Here is a 25,168-nt window from a genome sequence, read left to right as displayed (position 1 = left end):
GACGGATGGCCGGTCACCTCGCTCCACTCTGGAGGATAATGACTGGTTGCTTAGCAATAACCCACCCCCACCCACTTCCAGACTTGCATCCAGAGTAATCACTTTTTTCCTCTAAAAGATTTCATATATAATTATAAACCCACTGCCGTCCTTTGAAATCTGCCTAATGGGTCTTTTCATTTATTTAGCAGAGTGGGTTGAGGGTGCGAGGTGGAAGTGGAGGTTTAGGTATGTGTGTTGGTGGTGGGTTTTTTTTTTTGGGGGCTGCTTATCAACTCCTGGTTTTTGCAGGTTGCAGAACTGTGTGTGTGTGTGTGTATGTGTCAGCATGTGTTTATATCTGCTCTCTGTTGAGCAGTTGGTGGAGTTTGACCGGGATTACGACTAGGCCAAAGCCCAAAGCTATATTTCCTGCTAGATAGCTACTGCTGTGCAACTTTTGACCTACGCAATGCTGCAGTGGCAACTATGCATTCAAATAGATGCATCTGCACAAGCACAAATGTTCACATATTCCTGTTTTTTGATGAGCGACCAGAGGCTATGAGTGCTTCTTCTTGTGAGCTCTTAGTTTTATTAACATTTTTATTGAGTTGAACAAATTGCTGACCTTTTGTGGCATAATGAATAGCCCGGCCTGCTTAGGAAAAATGAGAGTTTTGGCAGAAGTGACTGGCGTCAATCCAAGCTGTTTAACTCGTGATTTGCAGTGTGTTTATTCAGCAGGTGACAACATTTAATACTGCTGAGTGTTTTCCAACATTTCAATTCCTTTTCGACTGTTCTTTTCGAATCGTTCTCCTCAGTCAAGACGTTAAATCTATAGGCTGTCTTAAATCTGCTCTGTTCTCCGGTGTGTCTTTATAATTCTAGGTAACTGTGTTTTTAAGTGGCAGGATAAAGGTATAATATCTGAACATGACCCCAATTTAAACTGCCTTTCATCACCAGCAGCCACTAATGTTGGCACAGAGTCCAGAGTCGTTTTAATGCTCAGCCAATTATCCTCTCTGCTTTTGAAAATAGATTTTTTTTCCTCCCCTCTTTTATGAAGAAGTAAAAAATTAATTTGAAATTGCCTGTGAAGCTCATATTAAACTTTTACTTGTTTATGATGATAAAAAAAAAAAGAAAAAAGTAATGGCTGCTGAAACAGACCTCATGGATCAAATGAAATGTTTTGACTTATGCCAGTGTAGCCAGTTGGTGTTGCGTTAGACTGTTCATTTATGGATAGACAAATTACAATTTACCAAAAAAAATTGTTTTTGTTATTGGAGCTTCTTCAAATAATGTGAGCCGTGTCTGATAGTTACCCATCTGTGCTTTCTCTCCATATCCTGTTCAGTGCCATCTTTCCTTATCCAGGCTCATGCACCATTGCTAAAACTGACAGCTATGCACGTCCTGGGAACTTCATACAGATAAACTAAACATACAACAGTATCCCCCACCCCCATCTCTGTGGCATGCTTCTGTGGCTGCGTCTATAGGAACAGCTGTCCAGCTGTCACCGCAGCCAGCCAGTCAGCCGCTCTCTAAGGCAACATCTGTAGAGACTGAACGCACAAGGGCAGCCTGCCGTTCTCTGCTCGTCCCCAAAGACCAGGGAAGTGTGTCAGGCCTTTTGGCTGCACATTACCGCTGACCGTATCAACCGTATCACTGGGTTTTGATTGAACGTTATCTGCTCCTGTGCCACTTAAAAAAGCTCTGCGAGGCATCACACTGTTATTTTTTTGTCACCAACTTACAGCTATCTGTTACTGAAGCGATTCGTATTATCACAACAGTTCTTAAAAATAAAACATGTGACTGCGATGCCGAAAAAACACCACATTATCGTATCCATTAATAGTCATCTGCCTCTGCATGGATATTTGTGTGTGTGTGTGTGTGTGTGTGTGTGTGTGTGTGTGTGTTGCATGCACGTGTGTGTGTAAACAAAATCCCAGCGAGCAAGGTGCAATGGCCTGGAACTGACGAGAACCCACTGGGAGAGTCTCTCCTTGATGTAGCCCCCCGCTCCCCCTCCCCACCATCTTTTCCTCCTGGCAGCGGAGTGACGGTGAGGTGGGCGGCAGGGGGGGCACAGAGCCATGTGAGTGGGGAGCTGAACAGAGCTGCGGTCCCCTCTGTCAGCCACAAACTAGGATCAGTGAGATCGCATGGGACTCTCTCCTAGGATGAGCAAAGGGAAGAAGGGAGAAAGCAGCTGTTCAGTGTTTTTCTCTTACTTCTTCACCAGCTCGCTTGTGTTTTTTTAATTCTTTTTTTTACCCTCACTGTCGTCTTCTCTGAGGCTGTCATTAGCTTCTGTCATGTTCTTTTTTTTGGTGGGCTTGTCTTTAAAAGAGGAAACGCTTTGAGTGCTGCTGTAGACATGGATGAGATGAAAATTTGCTCTTTAAAAGTGTCATAATGGTTCCTGTGCCTCTTCTTGTTGTTTTTAGGAACTTTTAAAGGACTTGATTTCTTCATCAGTCCTCTTGGTAACTGAGGGCCTCTCAGGCATACTGTGCCTCTCCCCACAGACAGCTGCAGACTCATACAGGCTCTGGGCGAAGTTTGATGGATCCTGTTTACTGGAGCTGAGAGAATGCCTGGGTATCTCAAATTAAGTGTCACTTAAAGCTTGTCTTTTAGTCAGCTTTCCATTTTGTTCCCACATCTCTAGTGACAGCACTGTGCTGCCAATTGTAACAGGGATTGAGAGGAAGACATTTGGTGATTACACATTCTGTCATGATTGAGGGGTGAAGCCAGCAACTCGAGGCAGAACCAAATTCCATATGGCTTCAGTGAAATCTCTCCACCCATAGTGAGTTACACTCAAACAGCCCCTGTCCTGATGACAGGGAAATCGCCTGCTCATGACTTATCGTTTTATCATTCAAATTTACCCCATTGATGCCTGCTGCTGTGATTGACAGCTGGGCTTGAAAGCCACAGCTATCTCAATTGAGCTGCGGCAGCCAGTTGGTAACCGTGACAATGGTCTCTCCTCTTTGCCTTGTTTTCACACTTTTTCTGCTGTCACAGAAACCTCACTGATTGCTTCTCTGCCAAGACAGCATCCTATTAATCTTTTAAATAAGGGCCGCAGCCCAGCAGTATTGTTTGCAGAAAATCGAGAGGACCTTGTGAGACCACACTGAAAGGGAAAAGGGGGCAACTGGGGCTGAATCTGTCTCATTGTGGCAGGAAAGCTGAGCCTCCTTAAAACCAACAATATTAGAAATCTAATAGCTGCTGTGGAGATAGATGGTGCTGAGGTCTGAATATAGCCAGTGCTCTCTGGCCCCGCCTGATAACTCTGTGGGCTCTCTTGTCTTCTGCCGCTCTCAGCTTTGCTCTCCAGGTGCATTCTGTGCTTTCATCTGCATCGTGGCACTCTGAATAAAAGCCTCTGTGTTTATGGCCATTTTCTTTTTCTATGCACTTATTGATCCCTTTCAGCATGGTTGGAATAGCTTTATTTTGTATTTTTTCCCCCACTCTGGGCTCAAACTGCATAACAGCGGCATATTCTGAAATAGCAAACCATTGATATATTGTGATGTGACCTAGAGAAAGAAGAATAGCAGCTCAACCCTTTGTCCCAGTGTACTTAACTGACAGTTTGTGTCAGGGAGACACAAACCCGTATGAAATGACAGCGTACTTGCTCAAACGTATGTTTCTTACGACTCAGAAAAACGTATCTCGCCTCTGTTTTCAAAAGGCTTTCTGCACCCTGATTTCATGGACTCGGCTTTTGTGTTTAATTAGGTGTGATTTGTGAACATTTCCCAAGTGGGAGGAAGTCTTTTTTGAGTCTTTGTACTTTCTTGTCAAGTGGTTGTTAATGGAGAATTGCTGCAATGCTCCTGACACCTTCTGCTTTGTAATGAGTGCTTTCCTATGCAAAATTGCCCCATAAACCAAACCTTTCAAGTATGAGGAACATGTGGCAGCTGTATTTGGTATCTCAGTAGTTGGGGATATTTATGCTATTTCAAGGTACTGAAGTTATGGGGTCATTATATACCTTCCACATGTCTTTGTCTCGTTTCTGGCCATGGAAACCTGGTGAGGCAGGGCAACCTAGATGACTAATTGACTCCTAGGTCAGAGCCACATGATAGCAAGACTGCTGGTCAATGGAAATTGATATACTTTCCCCTACAGGGAGCTACGACTGCTTTGTGATCATCTGTGTGATCATGCACCCGTGCATGCACACACGCATGAGCGTTTGAGCATGGTTGTTCATCCTCTGTGACTCACAGTTGCTCCTCCACTTTGAAAACACAGCAAATCAATCCATTAATAATGACTTCAAAACAATATAACGCCACTATTTATATAGGCTTTAGTCTGGCACTTCCCTGTAATCTCACTTGATCCTGCTGCATTGAGACATTGAGAGTTTGGAAAATAAAGAATCTGTGAAGTAAAGCAGTGTTTTTTTTAATTTTGTGCTTTACTAACTAGAACAATTTGTAGCCTGCTTGTGTAATATTTGACACGGGTTTAAAGTGTATCCACTTCAGTATTTTATTAAAAATGTCCTCAGGGCACTGCAACTGTTTTGCAGTGGTAAAGGTTTTCTGTACTCTCTGTGTATACAGCCTCACTGCAGTGCTTTTTTATCAACAATGAAGTTCTCTGTGCTTTACGTGCAGCTTTTTGTGCACAAAGACGAGCGAGTGTCTAACAGTTGGTGCTAGAAATGCGTGCTTAACCGCGAGTCTGTGTTTCCTCTGAACATGCAAGTGTGTGCACACAGGGATGTCTTTTTGTTCTTGTTTGCAGGTTAAACACAAACACTGCTGTCCCAGATTCACACACAGGCTCCCTCCACCTGAGTCTGATCCCCGCAAACCAGCCCGAGCGCCTCACACGCAGCCATGAGCCTCCTCCCCTCTGCCTATCTTCCAAAAAAGATTCTCTCAGTTCCTCCAGTTTCAAAGCGCTCGCATAGCTCGGCTGTGTTGAAGCATGCCCCTCCTCCCTGACCCCACCTCCTGGAGACGGCACTCTTGACCTGCTGCCCCATTGTTTCCAGTGGGGATGGATGAGGAGCCGCCTCTGCCGGCGCGATCCTTCACTCAATAGCTGCTCCATCTGTTGACTGCGTGACTCTGGGTAACAAGCAGGGATTTTGCTCCGTCTGTGCAGGGTGTGAAAGGAGCTATCTCAGGGGGCTTCCTGAATAGGGTTTTAAAACTGCAGTAGCAGGGTGTTGTGATGCCCCTCACACCCCACCCCTCCACCCGTCATCAGCCCAACACAGCCGGCTGGGTGTGTGCAGGATGAGAGGCCTTCATTGTGCCTGTTCACAGGCCCCTAGGCAACAGGGTCACCTTGTCCCCAAACAAATGCTGCCCTCAGTGGGATTGTTGGCACTGCGTGTCTGTGTTTCTGTGTTTCTGTGTGTGTGTGTGTGTGTGTGTGTGTGTGTGTGTGTGTGTAAAGGGGGAGTGGGTATTTGAGTATAAGAATGCATCATCAGGAAGAGGGCAGAGGCCTTGGCTGTGAGGACATTTATCTAACATCTCTGCCTTTCACATCAAGGCCTATTCAGTGCAACCCGTCTGCGTCAGGCTTTCAAAGGACATCACAGATAGAGAAACACTCTGGGCTGCTTTACAGGTCAAACTGCTCTCACTGAGTATTTAGACCAACAAAGCTGCTGATGCCTTTTTTTATTCCTCTTGTATATTGAGCTTAAAACGGGGAAAAAACATTATCTGTGTTTTGTCTCTCATAAATTTGAGTTCCCATCTCTTGAAATAGTGTAAGAGCGCTGCTTAGGCTGTTGAGGCTGGGCTGTTCCGTGGCTCGTTCTCTTTCACAGAGAGCATTTGTGAACAAAAAACAAATCTGTGGCTGTTTTGACTGCTGGTTCACCTTCAGTAATTAATGTTGAAATTGCAGTCTGCCAGACGTTTGTGCTGAGGTCCTCTGTCTATCTGTGTGGGAGTTGTTATTTGGCAATTTCCCTTAAGTGAAAATAAGCAGGATCCTGCCCTCTAGGATCCTTTTCTTTCTCCTGAATACAATTCCCATCACCTAAAAGAGAAACCTGTGTTTGGAATGATTTTATCTTTTATAGCAATACAGATTCAAATAGTTCTCAAAATCTTTATCATGTCTAGGCTTTTATAAGCTTTTTTCTCTCTCCCATGCCTTAACTTGCTTTTAACAGTGTAAATAATGCCAGCTGCTGTTCTTCTTTTTATTTCTATCCAATGGGGTGGTCCTTCTGGTTTGTTCTTTCTTGCCAGTAGCTTAGTCCTAAAGAGGCACAGCCAGGCACCCTCATCAGACTTGTTTCCTGTTCTTTTCCTTTATCACACAGCCACAGCTTCACCACTGGGGCCTGAACCCCTCAGCTGTCACAGGATGTCCCGAACCCTCACCTCAGTTAAGATGATTAAAGTAGCAGGATCCACTCTCCTCATGTCTTTTGCACAAGTCTTTCACCTCCACCTTTCTCCTCCGGCTGAGAAAAGACAAAGTGAGCAACAGTATCAGACAGAGAAGCAGGCGGTTGGTTCAGGCGTGGAGCCCCCTCACCAGACGAGACAGAGTTAAAGGAGGAGGGGGTTGTTGAGTGGAATGAGTGGAGGTAGAAAACTGCTGTGACAGCAGAATGAATAAATTGAAAAACTCTCTCATTGTAAATTGTCTATCGCTCGTGACAAACGATCTGATAGGCGAGCGGCCCGGGTTTCCGACGCATCCGTCCCAATAGAGCTGTGAATAACTGGTCTATCTCCACACTGCTTAGCACTGGCCCTGCACTTAATAATTCATACAGTGTGAAATATTTTCCCCGGTACAGATATGCCAAAGAGCTGCCGCCAGCAGGCGGGGGCGGTGAAGGGGGGTGTCCCTGCGGTGCTAATTTGGGGGATGGTGACGTGCATAGATTTCTAAGGGGGCTCTAGTTTAGAGGAGATGCCACAGACACATTTGCTCTCCTGTATGCTCTGTCTGTTATTGGAAGGAGCTGAGCTGGAGATGCAGACAGTGAGAGTGAGAGAGTGCCGTTGACATTTAACTCATGGCTGATCTGCCTGGAACCTGGAACAGAGGAGGAAATACATTTCCATTTAAGCTGACTGAACATAGTTATCACTGACTGCGGGGACAAAGGAAAGCTGTAAACCTGCTAAGTAGTTTTTGCTGTTTGCCCCGGTGAGTGTTGTGGTTGCAGTTGACATCAGCGGCAGCAGGTGTCTGTGGACACCTGGTTTATGTCTCCTGTTTCCATCAGGTGACTCCTCCTGCCTCAGGCTCCTGCAGGAGCTCAGCAGCCAAAAGCAGCTCTCATGGTCCCTGACCTTATTGTCCCCTTCATTCACAGTGCTGAGCTCACACCACCTTATTCTCCACGGCAATGAACCCAAAGCCATAATGGCCTTGCTCGCATGGGCGTGCACGAGTGTGTGCAGATGTGTGCTTGTCTGTGATAGTGGCGTGCCATGTGTGTCATTTTTGTGCAGTGGTGCTGTGTGGTTTTGTCTGGCTCGTTCCGCAGCGCAGTCCTGTACAAACTGGGTTTTTATGGTTCGCATTCAGGCCCTGATACCAATTATGCAAACTATTAAAAATTTAAGGAGGACAGTCTTTTATAATTTAATCCTAAAGTAATAGATTCTATTAAAAATGCATGAGAGGAGCTTTATAGATGGAGCTAGAATTAGTGTCTATCAAAGAGTCCAGTCAAGGATGCAGAGGGAATGGGCGGCAGGAGTGGTGGTATTGCCTCATTATTCAAATATGATATGATTACCATAGAGCAGGAGTCCCTCAGAGCAGAAGCAGAGCTTGCTGGCCACTGTGATCATAAACAGGAGGAGTAGGTCGGGCTCCACAGAGGGAGATCTCCCCTTTTCGGGTGAAATGAAACTGGTTTTATATTTCCTGTTTTAACTTTCACAAATGGGATTTCGAAACAACATGTGATTTGTTGTGGTTTAAAGCATTCTGTCGCTGAAATACTCTTTGTCTTCTCTGGTTTCTCCTCCCTGGTGTTTCACTCGAGATTGTTTAGTCTTGTCCTTGCTGAAAGCATGTAGAAGGTGTTCAAGCATGAAAACAGGAAGCCTGCAGTGTTGTAACTTAATGGCTCATGCAGCAAGCGAGCAGCAGACCTTTTACTGGCCTCTGTACTCCTTGGTTTACCCCTCAGAGTTTCCTGGACAGGTAGAGAGCAGAGTGAAGACTCTCCACAGTATGTGTGCTGTTCTTAACAAAGCAACCGTATTTGCACTGTTTTACTTATCAGTCATTTTGTGTCCTACTCTAGCTAGGGAGTGAGCTAAACAGTTTTTATGCACCACAGGTTTTATGGAGTACAGATAGCAGTTAAATTTCACTCTGTTGTCATTTTGACTTGCTTCAATAATTACACGTAGAGAACTGCAGTGATTCAGATACCAAAACCCCCCGAAAAGGCTCTCTGCTTATTAATGTGCTGCAAGAAGAGGATTGAAAAAGCCAATAAAAATTGGGACCCTCATGAAGCTTATATTCGATTCTTAAGTTATGCCTCTGAGGTAAATTCCTTGCCTTTTTGATGTAATGGTTGCCTGTTTATGGAATAAATCCATGGGTCTTAATCGATCATCTCCGTGGAAAGGTCAAGAGGAGAAGCTCTGGTGTTTGAAGTGCTTATCCTGTGGAGGAGTGCCAGAAATGTGACACCTCCTTATGAGTGGGTGGCGGCGGGCAGATTAGTGACGGACAGGGTGGCCCAGGGGGATGATTTAGGGAGATTCAGCTCTAAATACTCTGTGTATATCAGAGAGAGAGAAAAAATTATAAGCTGCCTTCCTCCAATCCCTATTTTCAGCAGAAAAGCATATTAGTAGATTAAAAAGAAAATTTCCAAAAACAGAAGAGGGGAAAAAAAGGAAAACAATGGGGTCACAGCTGCTGGTGAAAGGTGAACAAAAGTTTATTGGTTTTAACCTCCTGTCCACGCTTCCTGTTTAATGTTGCTTGAAGTTACCGGTTGGTTTCATCCCTCTGCAGTCTAATCTAATCTGGAGTGGGTGGCTGTGGGCAGCATCTGTGCTCCGAGTTGAAATAGGGCTTTCTCTCTGCCTAATCCTCTATCCAGGGATCACTCAGTAGGGTGAAGACAATTACCAGCCTGCTTTCTCATGCTAATGGAATCTCTAACTAGATCTTACAGAAAGAGGAAAAAATAGATGGAGGAGGAAGAGAAGCAGGGACAATGGCTCAGAAAGATGACCCAACTAAAATGGGTTTTTAGATTACCATTTAATTATTGATAGAGACTCAGTTGTAAGGCCTAAGGTCAGGATTTGGAGAGCATTTTCTGAGAAAGGAGATAGATTATCAAGTTATTTTGGTGTGTGTGTGTGCATGTGAGTGTGTGTTGGGGGTGTCGTGTCAGGAAGTTGCTGAGACAGGACTGATGTCACCGACATATCAGCAGCTGTGTGCCTGGTAGTCTGCCTTTCACCTTTTTATCACCTGCCTCCAGCAAGGTGTCTGGAGTGGTTTTAAATTGCATTAATATGCAGGAATTTATAGATTGCCTCCCTTGGCATTTCTGCAGGGAGGGGAAGAGAGTATTACAGTCTCCATCTGCACTAATTACTGGGTCTTGGCAGTGTTACCTGTCTCTTGTGAAGGACAAACCAAGGCACCGAGCAGTAACACACAGAGCAGAAGGAGCTCATCTGCTGGGGAGTCTTCAGGAAGAGGGATGTCTCCGGGGCATTTTTACTCTGATATGTTTGATGTGTTGGGAGCCTTGACTACCATAAAAAATCTCTGCAAGCAACATCAATAAACTAAATGACTTCGTCCAACTTCCTTCATCTAGAGCTCAGGGAGAAAAGCTAACAGGCTTTGCACCTGATTTCAGTGACAGTTCGCTCAAACTGTTGTGGTTAAATGTATCAGCATATATCTTCTGTTAATCCTGGTGGAAACTCAAATTGACTGTCTCCAGTGTGTCAGAAGATTTAATGTCATGGCAGCTCAAAAGTAAATTTGAACAGCTGTACACCGACCGTGTTCTCCTTGAAGTGTAGTTCTGAGTCCTGAAACAGAAAGCAAGTCTTTTGGTCTACCAAATAAATCACAGGAGCAATGAAATGTATCAAAAATCCTTGAGAGAGAAGAGATAATCAGTCTGCACATATGCCGTTATCTCCGCGATGACCTCGCTTCTTGATTCTCTCCGTGGCTGGTCAACTCGCTGATAACAGGAGCCCTTATCGGGTTGCTTTTGTCATGGAAAGCATCTACCATTTTAAATCATTACAACCTGCCCACTTTTTCACTTTCCCCAATCATTGAGCAGTGACACCAAGACCTTGTCTGTGAAAACCAGGGATCGATGCTTTAACTCTTTGCACCTCAGGTAGCTCACTGGCTGCCAGGCTGCCAGGCTGCCAGGTTTCTGCATCAAATCTGCATGCATGTAATTCCTCAGCTTGCTGTGGGTTTCTCAGGTTTCTGTGTTTGTCTGTCGGCCTGTCAGAAAGACTTCTTGGATTGCTGCTGCACGAACATCTTGCTGGTGTTTGTGCCATCTGTGCCTTTAGCCAGCAGGTGATTACCAACTGCAGCCTCACCTCCCACTCTGTCCAATTGGATTCTCTCTGCTGGCATGGTCAGGGCCAGCTTTCAGAGGGAGCAGGATGACAACAGCTGGATAGCACACATTATGGAGTAAAGGGAAAGGCTGCTGAGTCTCAGTGACGGAAACTGCATTGAGGAGAAAATATGTGGAGAAGAATGCCGGCTTCCTCTCCCAACTAACTTTAGCTGTGAGCACTAGTGTCATCCTCTCTTTTATAGTCCTCAATATCCAGTGGTGCAAAAATGGCTTTGTCACACTTCAGATATATCAAATGAGATCAATGTCAACATTTCAACGGTGCACCATTTGATTGCCTTGTGGGCTTCACAACACACTAATGTTATGCATGACTGGCTATTGGATCTATGACACCCTCCAGTGAAAGACGGCAGAGTTGTCTTTTGGACCATGGGAATTGGGGTCACCTTAGGCCCTGCAGAGAGCCGTGTTTGGAGTCAGGCTTCGGCAAGTGAGAGAAGAAATCACATTGTTTGAATTTAATTATATTCCATTGATTTATTGAACATCCATTAATAAGCATACATTTCGAGGCAGGGCCATTTTGCGTGAAGGTTTTCTCCCTCTCTCTCTCTCTCTCCCTCCCTCTTTTCTCTCGCCTGCTCACTCCATTTCATCATAAATTGACATAAGCCTTTCTTTGAAGTTCAGGAGCCAAGCTGAGGAATGACAGCACAACAAACAATGAACAAAACACAAAAAGACAATGAACACTGTTTGAATATTCAAGTGAGCCACCGTAGGATGGGTTGAGGAAAAAAAAGAACCCTTGTTTTATTGTTGTTGTGTTAAGCCGTGAATGGACCTGTCTGGGACAATAAAGGATTGTGTCACATTGGGATAAGAAATTTTGCAATATCAACAATGCTTTACAAATGGTGTGTAATAAGGTTTACTGAGAAAATATAAATCCTAGCATGAAAACCAAGAAAGCACAGCTCATTTTTCACATTTGGCTGAAGTTACTGTGGAGGGTTTGTGATTTATGTTTGAGAGTCCTGCCTGGTGCGGTTGCAACTGCAGCAAAAATCGTGAAAAAAATCCGTTTTTTTCCAAGGATATTTAGTTTTTAATGCAGCCAAATTTGTGTTCAATTAACAGCATTCCTCTGGTGTATCTGTTATCAACAGTTTAGTATAAACTCCACAGCGACGCTTCACATCTGTTCAATATGTCACAACATTCACAGGGTTTCTGTGTGAAAGTGGTATTAGATGACAACTGATGCTGCTGCCTTACAAAACAATTCAACAAAGGCTGAGGCAATAAGAGGAGAAGAGGATGTGTTTCCCCTGTGGTTTGTCTGACAATCTTAAGCCACGCTCTCATTGCTCAAACTCCCTGGCTGGCATCAGCAGGAGCACAGAGGCTCAGTCATGTTGTAAGAGCACCTTGGTTGCACTGTGCTGGAAAGGAACAGACTTTACTGAGGGGACTCTCCCAGCGTGGGATTGCAGGCGCGTATTAGGTTGATTAGTGCACAGGATACACAACTTTAATTCAAATTAGAAACACGGCTATGAGTTAGTTGGTGAAAGGTAGCTGTGTTTTACATTTTACTGCTCTCAGTTTTCATTTTGATGAATAAATAAAAAAAATGCCGCTTTTTAAACCTAGAAATGAACAATTTTATGTTTTGTGACGTGCGATGCATTTAGACTGTTGTTTTTTTTATTGTACAGTGTCTTTGAGCTTCATGCTTAATGAGTTTAAAGTTGACTTCAATTAAAATTGTTTTTCATGCTCATTTTAGCCTCTTTTATTGTGAATATATCTCAGTCCTCATCACCTATTTTGGGGTCTTCTCTGTCAGTTTCTGCAGTCTGGTTCTTACATAAAATCTTAACATTTTCCTCATTTTATCAAGTCTGTAGTATAACACACAAACATTTCTGAATTACATTCTAATCATGCAAATATTTGCTTTGTAAAGATGTTCATCCACTGTTACTATGACCTCTGAAATAGCTCAAGAAAGCACACTAATTAACTTAGCAAATACTCTATTAGAGATATGGTAAACTTGAATTTTCTTGCACCGTCACATAACCCATATAAGCACAGGGCACTTGTTTGTAAACTCCACGTGATCAACTGATATCAGGGTCAGGCTAATCAGGGCTTAGCTTACTGTTTGCCCCCGTACACTTCTCATCTATTAGTGTAGGTGTAAAAAGAGCAGTATGCAGAGACTTACATAACTGATCCTTCGGTAAACCCTACCAAAAGCTGCACATGTAATACTTCAGAGAATTGCAGTCTCTGGTTGTTTCCAAAGACTGCAGTGGAAAATGCATTGTTTTCCACGGTAGCTTGGGCAGCCACGGAAGATGAGCAACAAGCCTGCTACAATGTTGGAAATATGTGGAGACATTTTTACATTTCAAAATCATACTAGGAAGCCGAGTATGTTATGAATCCATAGTGCAGAGGCAGGTGCAGAGTGAGGGTCCCGTATTCCTCACTTGAATTAACAAACCTTAAACCAAACCTAGATCCCAATCTACCCTAACCACCTGTAGGCTAGTATCTAATAAAACTATTTGATTGCTGGACCTTCTGCGCTATAAGTACTACCAGACAGGCTTAAATTTTACCCTCAGTGCTGCTCAGGTAGTGGCTGAAAATATATAGTTCAATTTAGTATCATCTCAATTTTTCATAGGACCCTGAGCAGTCCTCCTCCCAGTATTTGTAACACATCCAGCCAACCTGGGTTTGCATGTTCAAAACTCAGAACTGTCCCTGAATCTAAATTTCAATCATTTAAATTTACTAAAGCTCTTTGCATTTTTTACACTTTGAATGTGGTTGTTACATAGTCATAATGGCTCACTGCTTTGTGAGCCTGTTATTTACCATTAATGAAACCTAGCCCAGCACAAAGATGCAGCAGTTGGCTGTGAAGTCAATTAGTCCTCATTGCTATTAGAGGGTTGACATTAGTCTAGGCAGGCGTGTTTTGATTAGAGATGACAGACGACTCGCTGCTATTGGATTGCCAGACATTCCTCACCCTTCATCCCATGGGTGAAGCTATTGAAGCTGACTGGAATATGGAAAGCTAACAGCTGAGTGTTTTTGCCAAGATGCCCTTCATCTGCAGAGAAACCTCTTATAAATATGACTGCGCGGCATACGAGGCTGTATAAGCCCCAATAACAGTGACATGCTGCATCGTATATATAAGAATCAGCTGCCAATATGTTATTCCAACACTGTATATCATGGCAATAATGCCTAAACTGTAGGCTTTTACACACAATGGCCTTTTGTTGTGCAGGTTATTTATTGTGCTGGTGTGAGGTTGTGCAGAGCTAGTGGGTGAGTGCATCCAGGGGCTTGTATTGTTAGGGAATCAGTGGCTCTTGTTTGTGGAGCTGGGAGGGTTTGTTAACAATGCCTTTTTTATGTCCCAGAGTGCGTGCCTGTCGGCAAATGTCCCCTCAGAATTTTTGTTTGTGTGTTGTTTTGTTGTTGGTGTGTTTGTGGATCAGGGTCGGCGAACATAACCCTCTCATTGTGTGCCACGACCAAGCAGACCAGTTTTATATCAGGCACATGTGAGCATTAGTGTATGTGTGTGTATGTGTGTGTTTTGAATATACAGTATGAGTGCAAATTATTTAGTGCGGGTGTGTGGAAAGTGCCGAGCTGAAGGGGTTTACTGCCAGTCCTTCCTAATGGAGCCTTTCACTCTCCCTCCATTCATGTGACGGTATGGTGACGGAGAAGGGGGAGCCGGGGATTAAGGGGGTAGAGGCAGTGCCTTGTTAAAGAAAAAGAAAGGGTTTGAGTGTGTCGATTGGATTAACTTGTTTGGGCTTATTAAGAGGGGAGACACAGCAGCTTGTTAAAAGCACTGCATGGGGCGTCCCACAGTGAGACTGCAGGGTCACCATTCAATTAGGTTGAAGCTCCGCCTCCGTTCATTGTGGCGGCTGTCTGCCAGGCTCCCGGACCACGACTGGTCCTACACTGGGAGGGGGAGTTTCACCGGAGACAGTTAAACTAAGGCAGCCAGACCTCTATAGAAGCTTGATGATTGGTTTTCTGTAAAATCACTGAGGGATAATATTAGCTAGGGCCGGGGAGAGTTTCTTTGTTACTACTGCTGGTACAATATTTTAGCTTCAGTGTTGATAAAAGAATAATATCTTTTTTGATACCTTACTTTGAGAAATATTAGCATGTTTGTAACATCAGACAAAAATATTGATATTGGACGAATCTGCAAATACTTAGATTACAACATTTATGACAAAATAAATGGCAAATATGGTCTGGATTAAAGGTCCGGTGTGTAACATTTGGGAGGAACTATTGGCAGAAATTGCAGAATGGCAGAAACCATCATGTTTCTAGAGTAGCCCAGAACAGTCAAACCAAAGGGCCTTTTGCATTTTTCACGAGTTTCACAGCCACCATAGTTTCCTTATTATTTCCTCACTACATAGACCATAAACCATGCTACTTCCTGCATTAGCACTGACTGTTGGCACAGGACCTAAATTGTGAGGTACAGATACGTCTAATATGAACATAATTCTTAGGTTACCGTGGTGGTTATTTTTTTACAAAACCTGATTTTCCTGAAAGAAATCAGAGTTCACAAAACGTTAATAGTTTAAACACAAGCAGTCATACTTTGCCTGAATAAGAAAGTGTATAATTGGAAACATTTTGTTTTAAATCAGGAACAATCTAATCAAAGAATAAGGAAAAAGTAATCTGCTGCTATGAATCCCATCTTTTGGACACTTAATAGATTATGATACTGAGACACATTTCAGCCTTTACCAAACAGTACTGAGGTTCCAGCCCCAGTATCAGCTGCCTCATTCTTTCTTTCACCTGAAACATGTTGCTCAAAACACACACACATACACTCCGTTTATTCACCCATGACCACCCTGTTACACCCCGCACTTGGCAGGATGCTTATCTGGGCAGACAGCTTTGGGCGCGGGGAGCCATCTCCTCTGATCTCCTCTGCAGTTTAAGAACCTTTTAACTTAGAAATAGCCCTCTGTCAAGCCCACCGCCTCTTGATTCCGGCTTATTCCCTCATCTCATGGGACTGATCTTCCGCCCCCATTGCAAACCCTGCAGCAGCGTTAGCAGAACGGGAAAGAGCCGATAGACATCCTGGCTTTTGAGATATCCCCACACTGGTGTAATAGGAGAACTGTGAGTGGATTTGATGAGTGAGTGAAGTGCAGGTGGTTTTTAGAGCGGCATGTAGGGCAAAGTGTGTGGTGTGTGTGGTGTGTGTGTGTGTGTGTGTGTGTGTGTGTGGCGAGATTGTGAGCTCACACATATCCTCCAGCACCTTCACAGGCATTGACCTGGGCATGGCAGACTCTTTTAGGGCATATGGATGATGGGTCACAGGGTTTTGGTTTGGAGATAATTTCCTGCCACTGATAGACATCTGCTAAGTAGTACAATAACCTAATAGGAGGAGATGAGGGGAAAGGGGGACATGACAAACAAGCCAAAGACTTGCTCCTTCTGCCTCGCTCTTAAAGGCAATAATAGGAGAAAATTGGTTCTTGAAATTGAATTGAAAAAAAGCGGGTCTCTTTCAGCGAAGTATAATGCCTCAGAATACATTTGGTGAGCAGCAAATGGAGAAAAATGGAGGGTAGTTACACGATTGTCTTTCATTTCAGAGAGGGGAAAACTGTGGAGGTATCCCCCCGTTAGGACTAGCTTTTAGTCTCAATCTACACCATGTGCCTTTCCTCTCGCTCAACCACTATCTTTTAACAAATGGGCTGTGAGGATGGGCTCGTTGTGAAATTAGTATCCTCACAGAGAGGACACAGAGAAAGGATTATGTGAATAGCCAGTAATGAGCTCAAAGTGCCAGTGTGTTTGGGCCAGGCCTGCCTGTGTGTGAGAGGAAATGGCACTGCAAGCGACCTTTTTTTGCTCAAGCACCTGGCGAGAAATAGAGTGGCCCCTCTCTTCCATCTGCAATGTGTGTGTTTGTGTGTTAACGTGTGTGTGTGTGTGTGTGTGTGTGGTGAGAGAGAGAGAGAGAGAGAGAGAGAGAGAGAGAGAGAGAGAGAGAGAGAGAGAGAGAGAGAGAGAGAGAGAGAGAGAGAGAGAGAGAGAGAGAGAGAGAGAGAGAGAGAGAGAGAGAGAGAGAGAGAGAGAGAGAGAGAGAGAGAGAGAGAACTGTGGAATTAAGAAGAAATTCTGCGTCTAAAGATTTAATTTACTTTAATTTTTTAGGGAGAAGCTTTTTTTTGTGCACAGCATTTTCACACTGTCAGGCTTGTGCTAAAAGTGTTGTTTTGTGCTGCTTCTGACAGGTTTTAAAAATACACATTTGACTTGGAGTGTTAAGTGTGTTATACAAGCCTCAGGGTCTGAGGTCAAACTTAATGTTTTGTGAAACCATTTTTATTTAAAATACGCTTTTTGTGAGTGAAAGACTTTGCGAGGAGGATGCCTTTTTCTCTAACACCTGCTTCTAATCTTTAAGTATTCAAACCAGGGGAGTCATTCAACCTTAATTATAGATGGTAAATTGTGTTGTGTTTGTCTATCATGCTTCCTTTCTCCATTTTTTTTTTCAATCCATACTTTAATCAGGTTTTACTTTATCCGTGAGGGGGAAAAATGTATTTGTGACAAACAGCGCAGTAAAATAGTGGCAGTAAACATGGATCGGCTGCTCTAAGCTCTTTAAAAAAGCTGCAGTCTATGTAAGGAGGACTGTTAAAGTTTATACAAATGCATGTATTATCACGTATCTTTTAAAGATTTAAAAGCTATATTTAATTTTATATTTAAAATTGTACTATCTGAATTATTGTGAGATTCATGGGAAGAAATCTATCAACAATGTAACTTCTTCAAGACTGTATGTGATTTATTTTTCACAGGATTTGTTGTTGAAGGTCAGATGATTTAGTATGGGCTGAGGAGTAGTTTTTAAAATAACATTTATCTTGAATGGATGGAATTCTTCTGCTAAATATTTTTTGTAAAAGTGCAGATATTGTGTAGATGTAATTTTGAAGTAATCCTACTGTTAAATCAGGGTTTTCCACCTTCATATATTGCAGGAATGTTTTGTCATTTTGTAAAGGTTGGTTTGATTGACTGCTTCTATTAGTGGTTTAATATTTTGATGTTTTTCTCTGGTGATCTATATTTTGCTTTATTCTTTAAATGAGCAAGAACAGGAGCTGGTGCTTTATGGACTGCCATTAATTTATCTCGTAATCATTGTAATTGCTTTCTTTCATATTAAAATGATAATCTATACAACTAAGTAATGGACTGATGGCAGGTGGCTAAATGTTCATTTAGTGATTCACTGAGAAAATAAATAACAGGGGAGAAGCCTGTGACAGGCGCATGAGAAATCATTTTTCAATAATCTGCCACGCATCATGGCAGGAGACGCTGGCGCTGACAGCCTAGATGAAATATTTGCCTCTGTTCTTTGTTTTAATATGGGAGGAGACCAGCCCAGATGGAAACGATAGTGTTTCATATCGATGCATTTTGGACAAGAGACTCAAACACATTCAGAGCTAAGAGTAAGGCCACTATGGCTTCTGCAGTGCTGTACTCAGTGTACAGTAAGAGCACATTTTTCCTGGAAACCAAAGAATATCCGCTAAGTGAACTATAGGAGTGAATCTTGATCCTTATCATATAAAAACACTTTCCGGACCTAAATGGTTTGCTTTAGCTGTTCTCATCTGGCACATAATCCAAGTAGAAGACTTTGTAATCAGTCATCATTGTGCTATGTGACACTGGTATGTTGCTGATGAATGATAGCCTCCATGCAACTCGATTGTTGAGGTTCTTAGTGAGGGAGCTGTGGGTTTTCTTTTATTTATTTATATATATATATATATTTATATAACTGTGTCCTGTGTTTCCACTGGGGCTGTGATGGGCTTTTTGAGAGGAAACTAGCAGCAACTGCCTCCCTGTTGCTGAGTGAAGGTGGCTGTGGGGAAAAGGGGGAGTGTAGAGCTGGAGATTTATGGCCTAGAGGGAGATTGATTAGTGCCGTCACTAGCCCTGATGTACGGTTGGCAGTCTCCCCCTCCCAACCCATCGCATTTGCTCACACACACCCATATATGCAACCATACGGTTCAACACACAGCTACACATACATCCAGACACCGCTCAGTCCCCCAGGCCTCTCCTGACAGTCCCCCAGAGCTGTTGCATGTTAAGTTGTAGCAGACAGACTGCTGTTTTCTCAGCATTACCATTTTTTTTGCTGTCCATAGATAACGCCATCAATCACCACATACACACTGCCCTGGAAGGAATGTGCCTGAGTGTTGCTACTTTCTGTGTGTGCCTGCGTGTTTGTTTTGAGGATGGTTTCATAGACAGGAGATGTGGTTGAATGGCTGTGTGGATGTGCTGTTTGAAGCTGCAGAGTGACTGGCCTGGACTGTGCTCTGAACCCGTGTCAACCGTGCTGCCCCAGTGCAGGTGTGTGTTTATCATTCAGCACACAGAGCTGAGAGGCAGGCAGCTGTAGGCATGCGTCCCCAATTAAATCCTGGGTGAGAAACCTAGCCCATCTAGCCCAGAGCCAGCTCCTGCCGGCTTACCGGACACGGCCATGGAGCTTTGACCTCGAATCATCCTGCTTAACTCACTCAATGTTCCTTTCTTTCTCTTTTTTGCTCTTTTTCTGCTCCAGGTTGGCCGCAGAACTCCCCCGGCTGTAGTACTGTGCCCACCTCACCATGCTGGCCTGTCTGCAGAGGAGGCAAAACCCTCCACCCCAGCACCCGGTGTGTGCCAGCAAGACCCTGGAGCCCCTGCAAGCCCTTGGACGGAAATGTGAGTTAACAAAGTGTCAGGGAGCTGTGGAGGTCAGGGGTTCAGCTCGCCCAGAGCTAAGGAATGAGAGAGGCTTGTGTTTGTCGTTTGTATTTAATCTTTCGGTCATGCTGAATGATGGAAACGGGTAGTTAACTCTGACTGTGAATAAGTGAAGGAAAATAGACTTTCCGGTTTTCTGTTGTTTGTCACTTTGTTTCCTCGCTACTCTGAGGAATTCTAAACTGTTTCATTCGCTCTGCACTTAGACCTTGGATTGCCATGTTGTTTGGCTACACATTGTGATGGGGGCTGTTTAGCTGTGCTGATTGTGCAGTCGTGGCAACAGGGTTGAACAGACAGTGTTTAACGTGCCTCACTGGCCCTGGGTGACCCTGAGGGTCTGTAAACATTTACAGTGTCTGGCCCTGGCTGTGCCGGCCGCCTGTAAAGCATGACAGCTGCTCTGTTTGCTCCCCGAGCACCACCCTCTGTCCACTCACAAAATGGTGTAAAGGGACGGAGATGAGCCAGTGCTGAAAACTGTTACAGAGCTGGCAAAACTAGTTCAGACCAGTTTGGGATTAGAGAGAGCTGCGGCACTCAGGCATCTGGAAGGTGAATTTCTCCCTAATTTTGTTGAAGCTTTTGGATAAGCCTTTTACAGTGAGAGTCTGTTTTCTGATGAAGGGAAGAAAGGTATTTCCTTTTTATTGAACGCTCCTAGAGTCTTTAGTGGCCTTTGTTTACATGGCAGGCCTACGAGCTACCTCAAGCCGATTTAAAAGGACTGGTGGATGGAGAGCAAGGGAACACTAACCTACCAGTTTTTACCTCAGCTTAGAGAGGCTTAGTGGGAATAGCAGGCCCTGTGGTTCTTCAGCAGTGGCACATTGTATCAGGCCTGTAACCAGTCCAGTGAAAGGCTTTAAAGAGGCTCTGATTGGCTCTGGGCAAATAAATGAAGCACTGCCTGCGTTCTTTCTCAGCTCCTCACTGACCAATTAGCTACTTCTCAGCTCAACATCGCACTCCAATCGCCTCCTACAGAGGAGAGGATAGTCACAAACAACAAGGTGACTGAGTGCTACCTCTGTCCTCAGAGGTTGTTTTTGCTGGCCTGTACGGATATTTCATATGGAGCTGTAAAGATGTGTGCGAAACAGAGAGGGAACGAGAGAGGTAAACAGAGCTCCGGGTGCATTTGGAAGGGGCAGCTCTTCAGCTGAGTGGGGTTCAACCGGGCTCACTAATGAGGTTTCAGAGAGAGGTGAAGTGAAAGGGAGGACAAAGAGAAACTGCGCAAAATAGAATTAGAAAAGGTAAAGATGGAGAGGAAGGGAGAGAAATTGAGGTAGTCCTCAACAGTCGTCTTAATCGATTCCCTCCTTCCAATTTCGCAGGATTAGCCCACTTCCTCTCAGGGTCCTTTATTGAGGAGCAGCCAGTGGGAGTCAGGACTCAAATCAATAGAGAAAAAGAACAGTCTCCAGTCTTCCCTTTGCCCTCCCTCTTACTGACCCTCTCTGTCTGACTCTCCCTCTCTCTGTCTCTCCCTCTCCCTCTCTTTCTCCACCTGTTAAACCCTTTGATTGAAAGACTACCACAGCAACTGACTTGAGGTTCATAATGAGGATGTTTGAACATAATAGCCTCCTTTCTGTCCTTGGAGGGGGAGGGGGGAGCAAGTGTTGGATTTCCACCACTGTGCAGCTCTTGGCCTCAATAAGGCAATTGTTCGTCCAGGCCCAGAAGGGGTGCAGAAAGGCAGACAGTGGGTCTGGCTGCAGAAGTGGGCACACTCAGGTCACCATGCTGAGCAAGTCCCCATGATTGATTGTTCGTGGCCCAGTTTGTGCCAACATGGAAGGGGGTTGTGGGTAAGGTGACCTGGGCTCTCAACAGGAGGCTGAATACCAGAATACACCCCTCAAAGAGACAGAGTGAGTGAGAGCACAGGAGGGGGATTACCTGGCAGTGAGGTAGAGGTGAGCTGTGTCATTTGCATTTGCTGTCCTTTGCACAACAGTAGTGTGCATGTGTGTGTGTGTGTGTGTGTGTGTGTGTGTGTGTGTGTGTGTGTGTTGGGGGGGCAGAGCAGTTGGGATGAGAGGGTGAAGAGGGTTTTAGAAAAAGCCCCTGCATGCAGATGCCGAGTGGCTGCACAGTTCATTGATGCGACTCCCATTAAAAATCCCTCATACCCTCAATAAAAAAGGACTTAACTGGCTCTACCATCAGCTGGAAGCGTTCAGATCGGCTCGCCAGACAATCAATTTCCCCCAAGCGCACAGAGCTTAGCGGGAGAAACGGGAGGCGGAGAGCGGGATGTTTCCATTATCACAGCCCCGCTCTGTGTCTGGACTCAGGGGGGTGGGGGATGGAGTGGGGGGTGAGGTACTGTAGAGCGGGGAGAGCAGAGGAGAGAAAGGAGGGAGCGGCAGAGGGAGGTGGGGAAAGACAGACAAGTGGAGAAGAGAGAGAGAGAGAGAGAGAGAGAGAGAGAGAGAGAGAGAGAAGCAGAAAGGGAGACAGAGAAGCTGGCTTTTCAAAAAGCCATTGACCGCCTGCCCTTAAAAATATCATATTGGATTAGCCTCACAGAGACGGCCTTTTGATATTTTTTTCTTTGGCCGTAGAATTAAAAGGAGTGCAGAGCATTACTTGAATTATAAATCATAGGCACTTGCTTTCACTGCGCCCAAATTCCGCGCATATGTGGCTGCACTCTCCAGCGCCAGCCCCTGTCATTTTTAATTAAATCCCCCCTTATGGGTGACATTTGTAGCTTGCCCCCTCCTTCGTCCTCCCCTCCACGTCTCTCTACCACTGCCCTAGATGGAGACATGAAAGGCAGAGACGGCAGCGGAGCCAGGGCCTCTCATCGTGTTGTGCCCCAGAGAGAGGGCACCCATCCAGACAGATGAGAGAGAAAGACCCTGCAAGGGGAGAGGGGTGAATGGATGTTACTGACCCTGGCCACCATCAGCCAGCGGCGACCTCCCTCGCTACCCATCCCTCTCCTTGATCGTCGTCCTCCACTTAGGGCCGAAGGTCCAGGGACCAGGGGTGAGCGTAGCAGCTCCAGGATGGGAGAGGGAGGTGCGCCAGTCCAGTGATGAGTAACACCGAGATGGCTGGACAGGAGGCCCAGCAGCCCCCACCACTACCCTGCCTTCTCCCTGGCCCAGACAGCAATTACTCTGCCACATGTCAGCTAAAGAATAACAGGTCCAGAATCCCTCAATTGACTGGTTGATGGGAATATTTCTGCCTGGCTATTTTCTAAAATAATACCTTTTCAGATTTCAGCAGGTTTTAATTTGTTTATTCATTATGAGGTGGTAACATTTGCATTACATTTTCTAAGTAGGCCACACGTTGTCACACTGGGTGTGAACATTTGTGTTCCTTATCCAGGCAAGTTGCAGGTTCTGCCCTCGTTAACCACACAGGTCACTCCCATATTTGTCCTGTGATTGGATCAGACCTTGGGCTAAACCTGGGTGTTTCCTTTTGTGTCTAACCCTATCAGGGCCTGGCTGCAATCCATATGCACACAGCTAGCATACTTTTGGTTACATGGTAATGACTTAAGTAACCCTAATTAAGACGGAAATTATTTCACATCATTATGAATGCAACTGTTGTGAAATCCAACTCAGAAAACCAGTTTTGGTCCCGTTCAACCATTCCAATCAACTGATATGAAGTCTAGATTTTTGTCTCCAAATGAAACTTGGAACAGAGACACGCACACTTGTACACACACATACACCCGAGCGCACCTGCAGCCGTAACCCTCTGTGACACCACCCAGGAGGCCTGAGGTGCCAATCAGCCAGGTGTAGATGAAAAGTTCCCAGAAGGCCTGATATCCCTGGTTCATGCTATGTCAGGTCAGGTTCAGCCCTCTTCTAGCTTGATCGACAGAGACAACCTGGCCATGTCACACACAGCCTCAGGACATGACATGGAGGTTCACCTGGGGATTGTAGTTTTCCTAATAGCCCTGTGCCTCTGCAGGCAGTACTGCCAAAGCCATTAGTTTGCTTTGCTTTTAGCAGCTTCTCTTCCTAAGCCACACTTCCAGGGAGAGGGAATATGCTCAGGTAATGACCTCCAGCCACCTCTCTTCCACTGTTGTCTAAGGCGGTGCAAGACATAACAGGGGAATTAGCTGGCCATATCAAATTGCAGCACGTTACTCCAACGGTTGTTATGTGGGGGGGAAAACGGTGGAGCGTTTTCAGTTGAATATTTAAAAGTGGTCATGAGCAGCAGCCGAAATAACAACCTTTTCCCTGATTGCCTCAGTACCCTGGAGGTGGGGGGCATAAAGTGGAACTTGGGAGGGGGAGGGAGGGAGGGAGGGAGAGAGGGAGAGAGGGAGAGAGAGAGAGAGAGAGAGAGAGAGAGAGAGAGAGAGAGAGAGAGAGAGAGAGAGAGAGAGAGAGAGAGAGAGAGAGAGAGAGAGATCTGCATGCACTTGACCTTTTCCCACTGATTGAACTACCTCGTTTCTAACTCCCATTTGGAATTCCACAGAGTGCCCACAGAGACTGTCATTATTCCACAGTCTGCAGCAGGGAAGCAGAGGTCATGAGGTATTTTTCATAGTGAAAGGTGATTGACAGCTATCCATGGCCTGCCTCCTCCTGGGTGCCTACTTATGCAATCTCATTTTGGGGATCACTGGGTTTGCATAGCCACATGAAATGTGTCATTCACATTTTCATCACATTGCTATATTGCAAAATCCAGAGCATTAATAGAGTTTCACATTATTTTAGAGGGACAGTCATGTGATACTGGTTGTACTAGTCTTACCTCATGCATACTACAGGCTCTCTTCTGTCATGTTGGCGTCTCAGCGCTGGCACACAGAGGATCATTTCCGGCTGGCGGTGTCCCACAGAGCCATGCCTTCCCTCTGCCCTCTGCCTTCTGCTGTGAACACGGGGGGCGAAGCAATCTTATTGCCATGGGAGGTGAGCTTGAGGAAAAGGGGCTCTGCTTTAGTTTTGGTCACAGCGGGACTTGGGTTGAAAATCAGGTTCCTGGTTCCAAAGCCTCCGAGCTGGCATTTGGGCGTCCCAGGTGCAAGGCATCGACACCCTCTGTCTTCGCCTGCCAGAGAGTGGGGGTAGGTTGGGGGATGTGAGTGAGGGTACAGAGAGTGTCCGCAGTCCCTTGCTGTCCCACAGGAAATGACACGCAGCCTGTGCCATCTCTGAGCTGAGCCCACCACAGACTGACCATGAGAGGCGTTCAGGAGGTGTTGCACACTCCTGGCACTCTCCTCGTCTCTTTATTACAAAACTCAAAATAATAATGTAGTTGTGGTCCAACATTTGGACTTAAAAAGTGTGTAAGTAGGAAGAAAGGTTTCATTGTCCCTTTTTAACTGTATTTCCAGCCTTTTATTACTCTATTTCTGTCTAGTCACTTTATCCAAAATCAAGATATTACAGAACATTTAAAAGTATGAATTTTATATTTTCATATCTGCCTGATAAATATTGTATAAGGTTGTTTTGTAAGTACATAAAAAGTCTTGTTTGATTCTTGAGAATGCATTCAGCAAGATTTACTTTGTAGTCACACTGGTGCACTTTTTCCGTTACATAAATTACATTTACCCGAGCTGTATCTGTTAATTTTCAATTTAGTAAATTGCCCCGCGCATTCTAACCTCTTGGCCATGAT

At 44.8% G+C, this 25,168-nt stretch overlaps 1 protein-coding gene across 1 annotated transcript in view; it reads left to right on the top strand.

Moving 5' to 3' along the window:
- fam222aa (family with sequence similarity 222 member Aa) overlaps positions 1-25,168 on the top strand; it is a 46,111-nt gene that overhangs the window by 6,745 nt on the left and 14,198 nt on the right. The window contains exon 2 of the mRNA XM_051422473.1: positions 19,338-19,480. Within this exon, the coding sequence (XP_051278433.1) occupies positions 19,384-19,480 (97 nt within the window). The 5' untranslated portion in view covers positions 19,338-19,383. The remainder of the gene's footprint in view (positions 1-19,337; positions 19,481-25,168) is intronic.

This window comes from Dicentrarchus labrax, unplaced genomic scaffold, assembly GCF_905237075.1.
Source record: "Dicentrarchus labrax unplaced genomic scaffold, dlabrax2021, whole genome shotgun sequence".
Classification (NCBI taxonomy): Eukaryota; Metazoa; Chordata; class Actinopteri; family Moronidae; genus Dicentrarchus; species Dicentrarchus labrax.
This window is presented reverse-complemented; position numbering and strand designations above follow the sequence as displayed.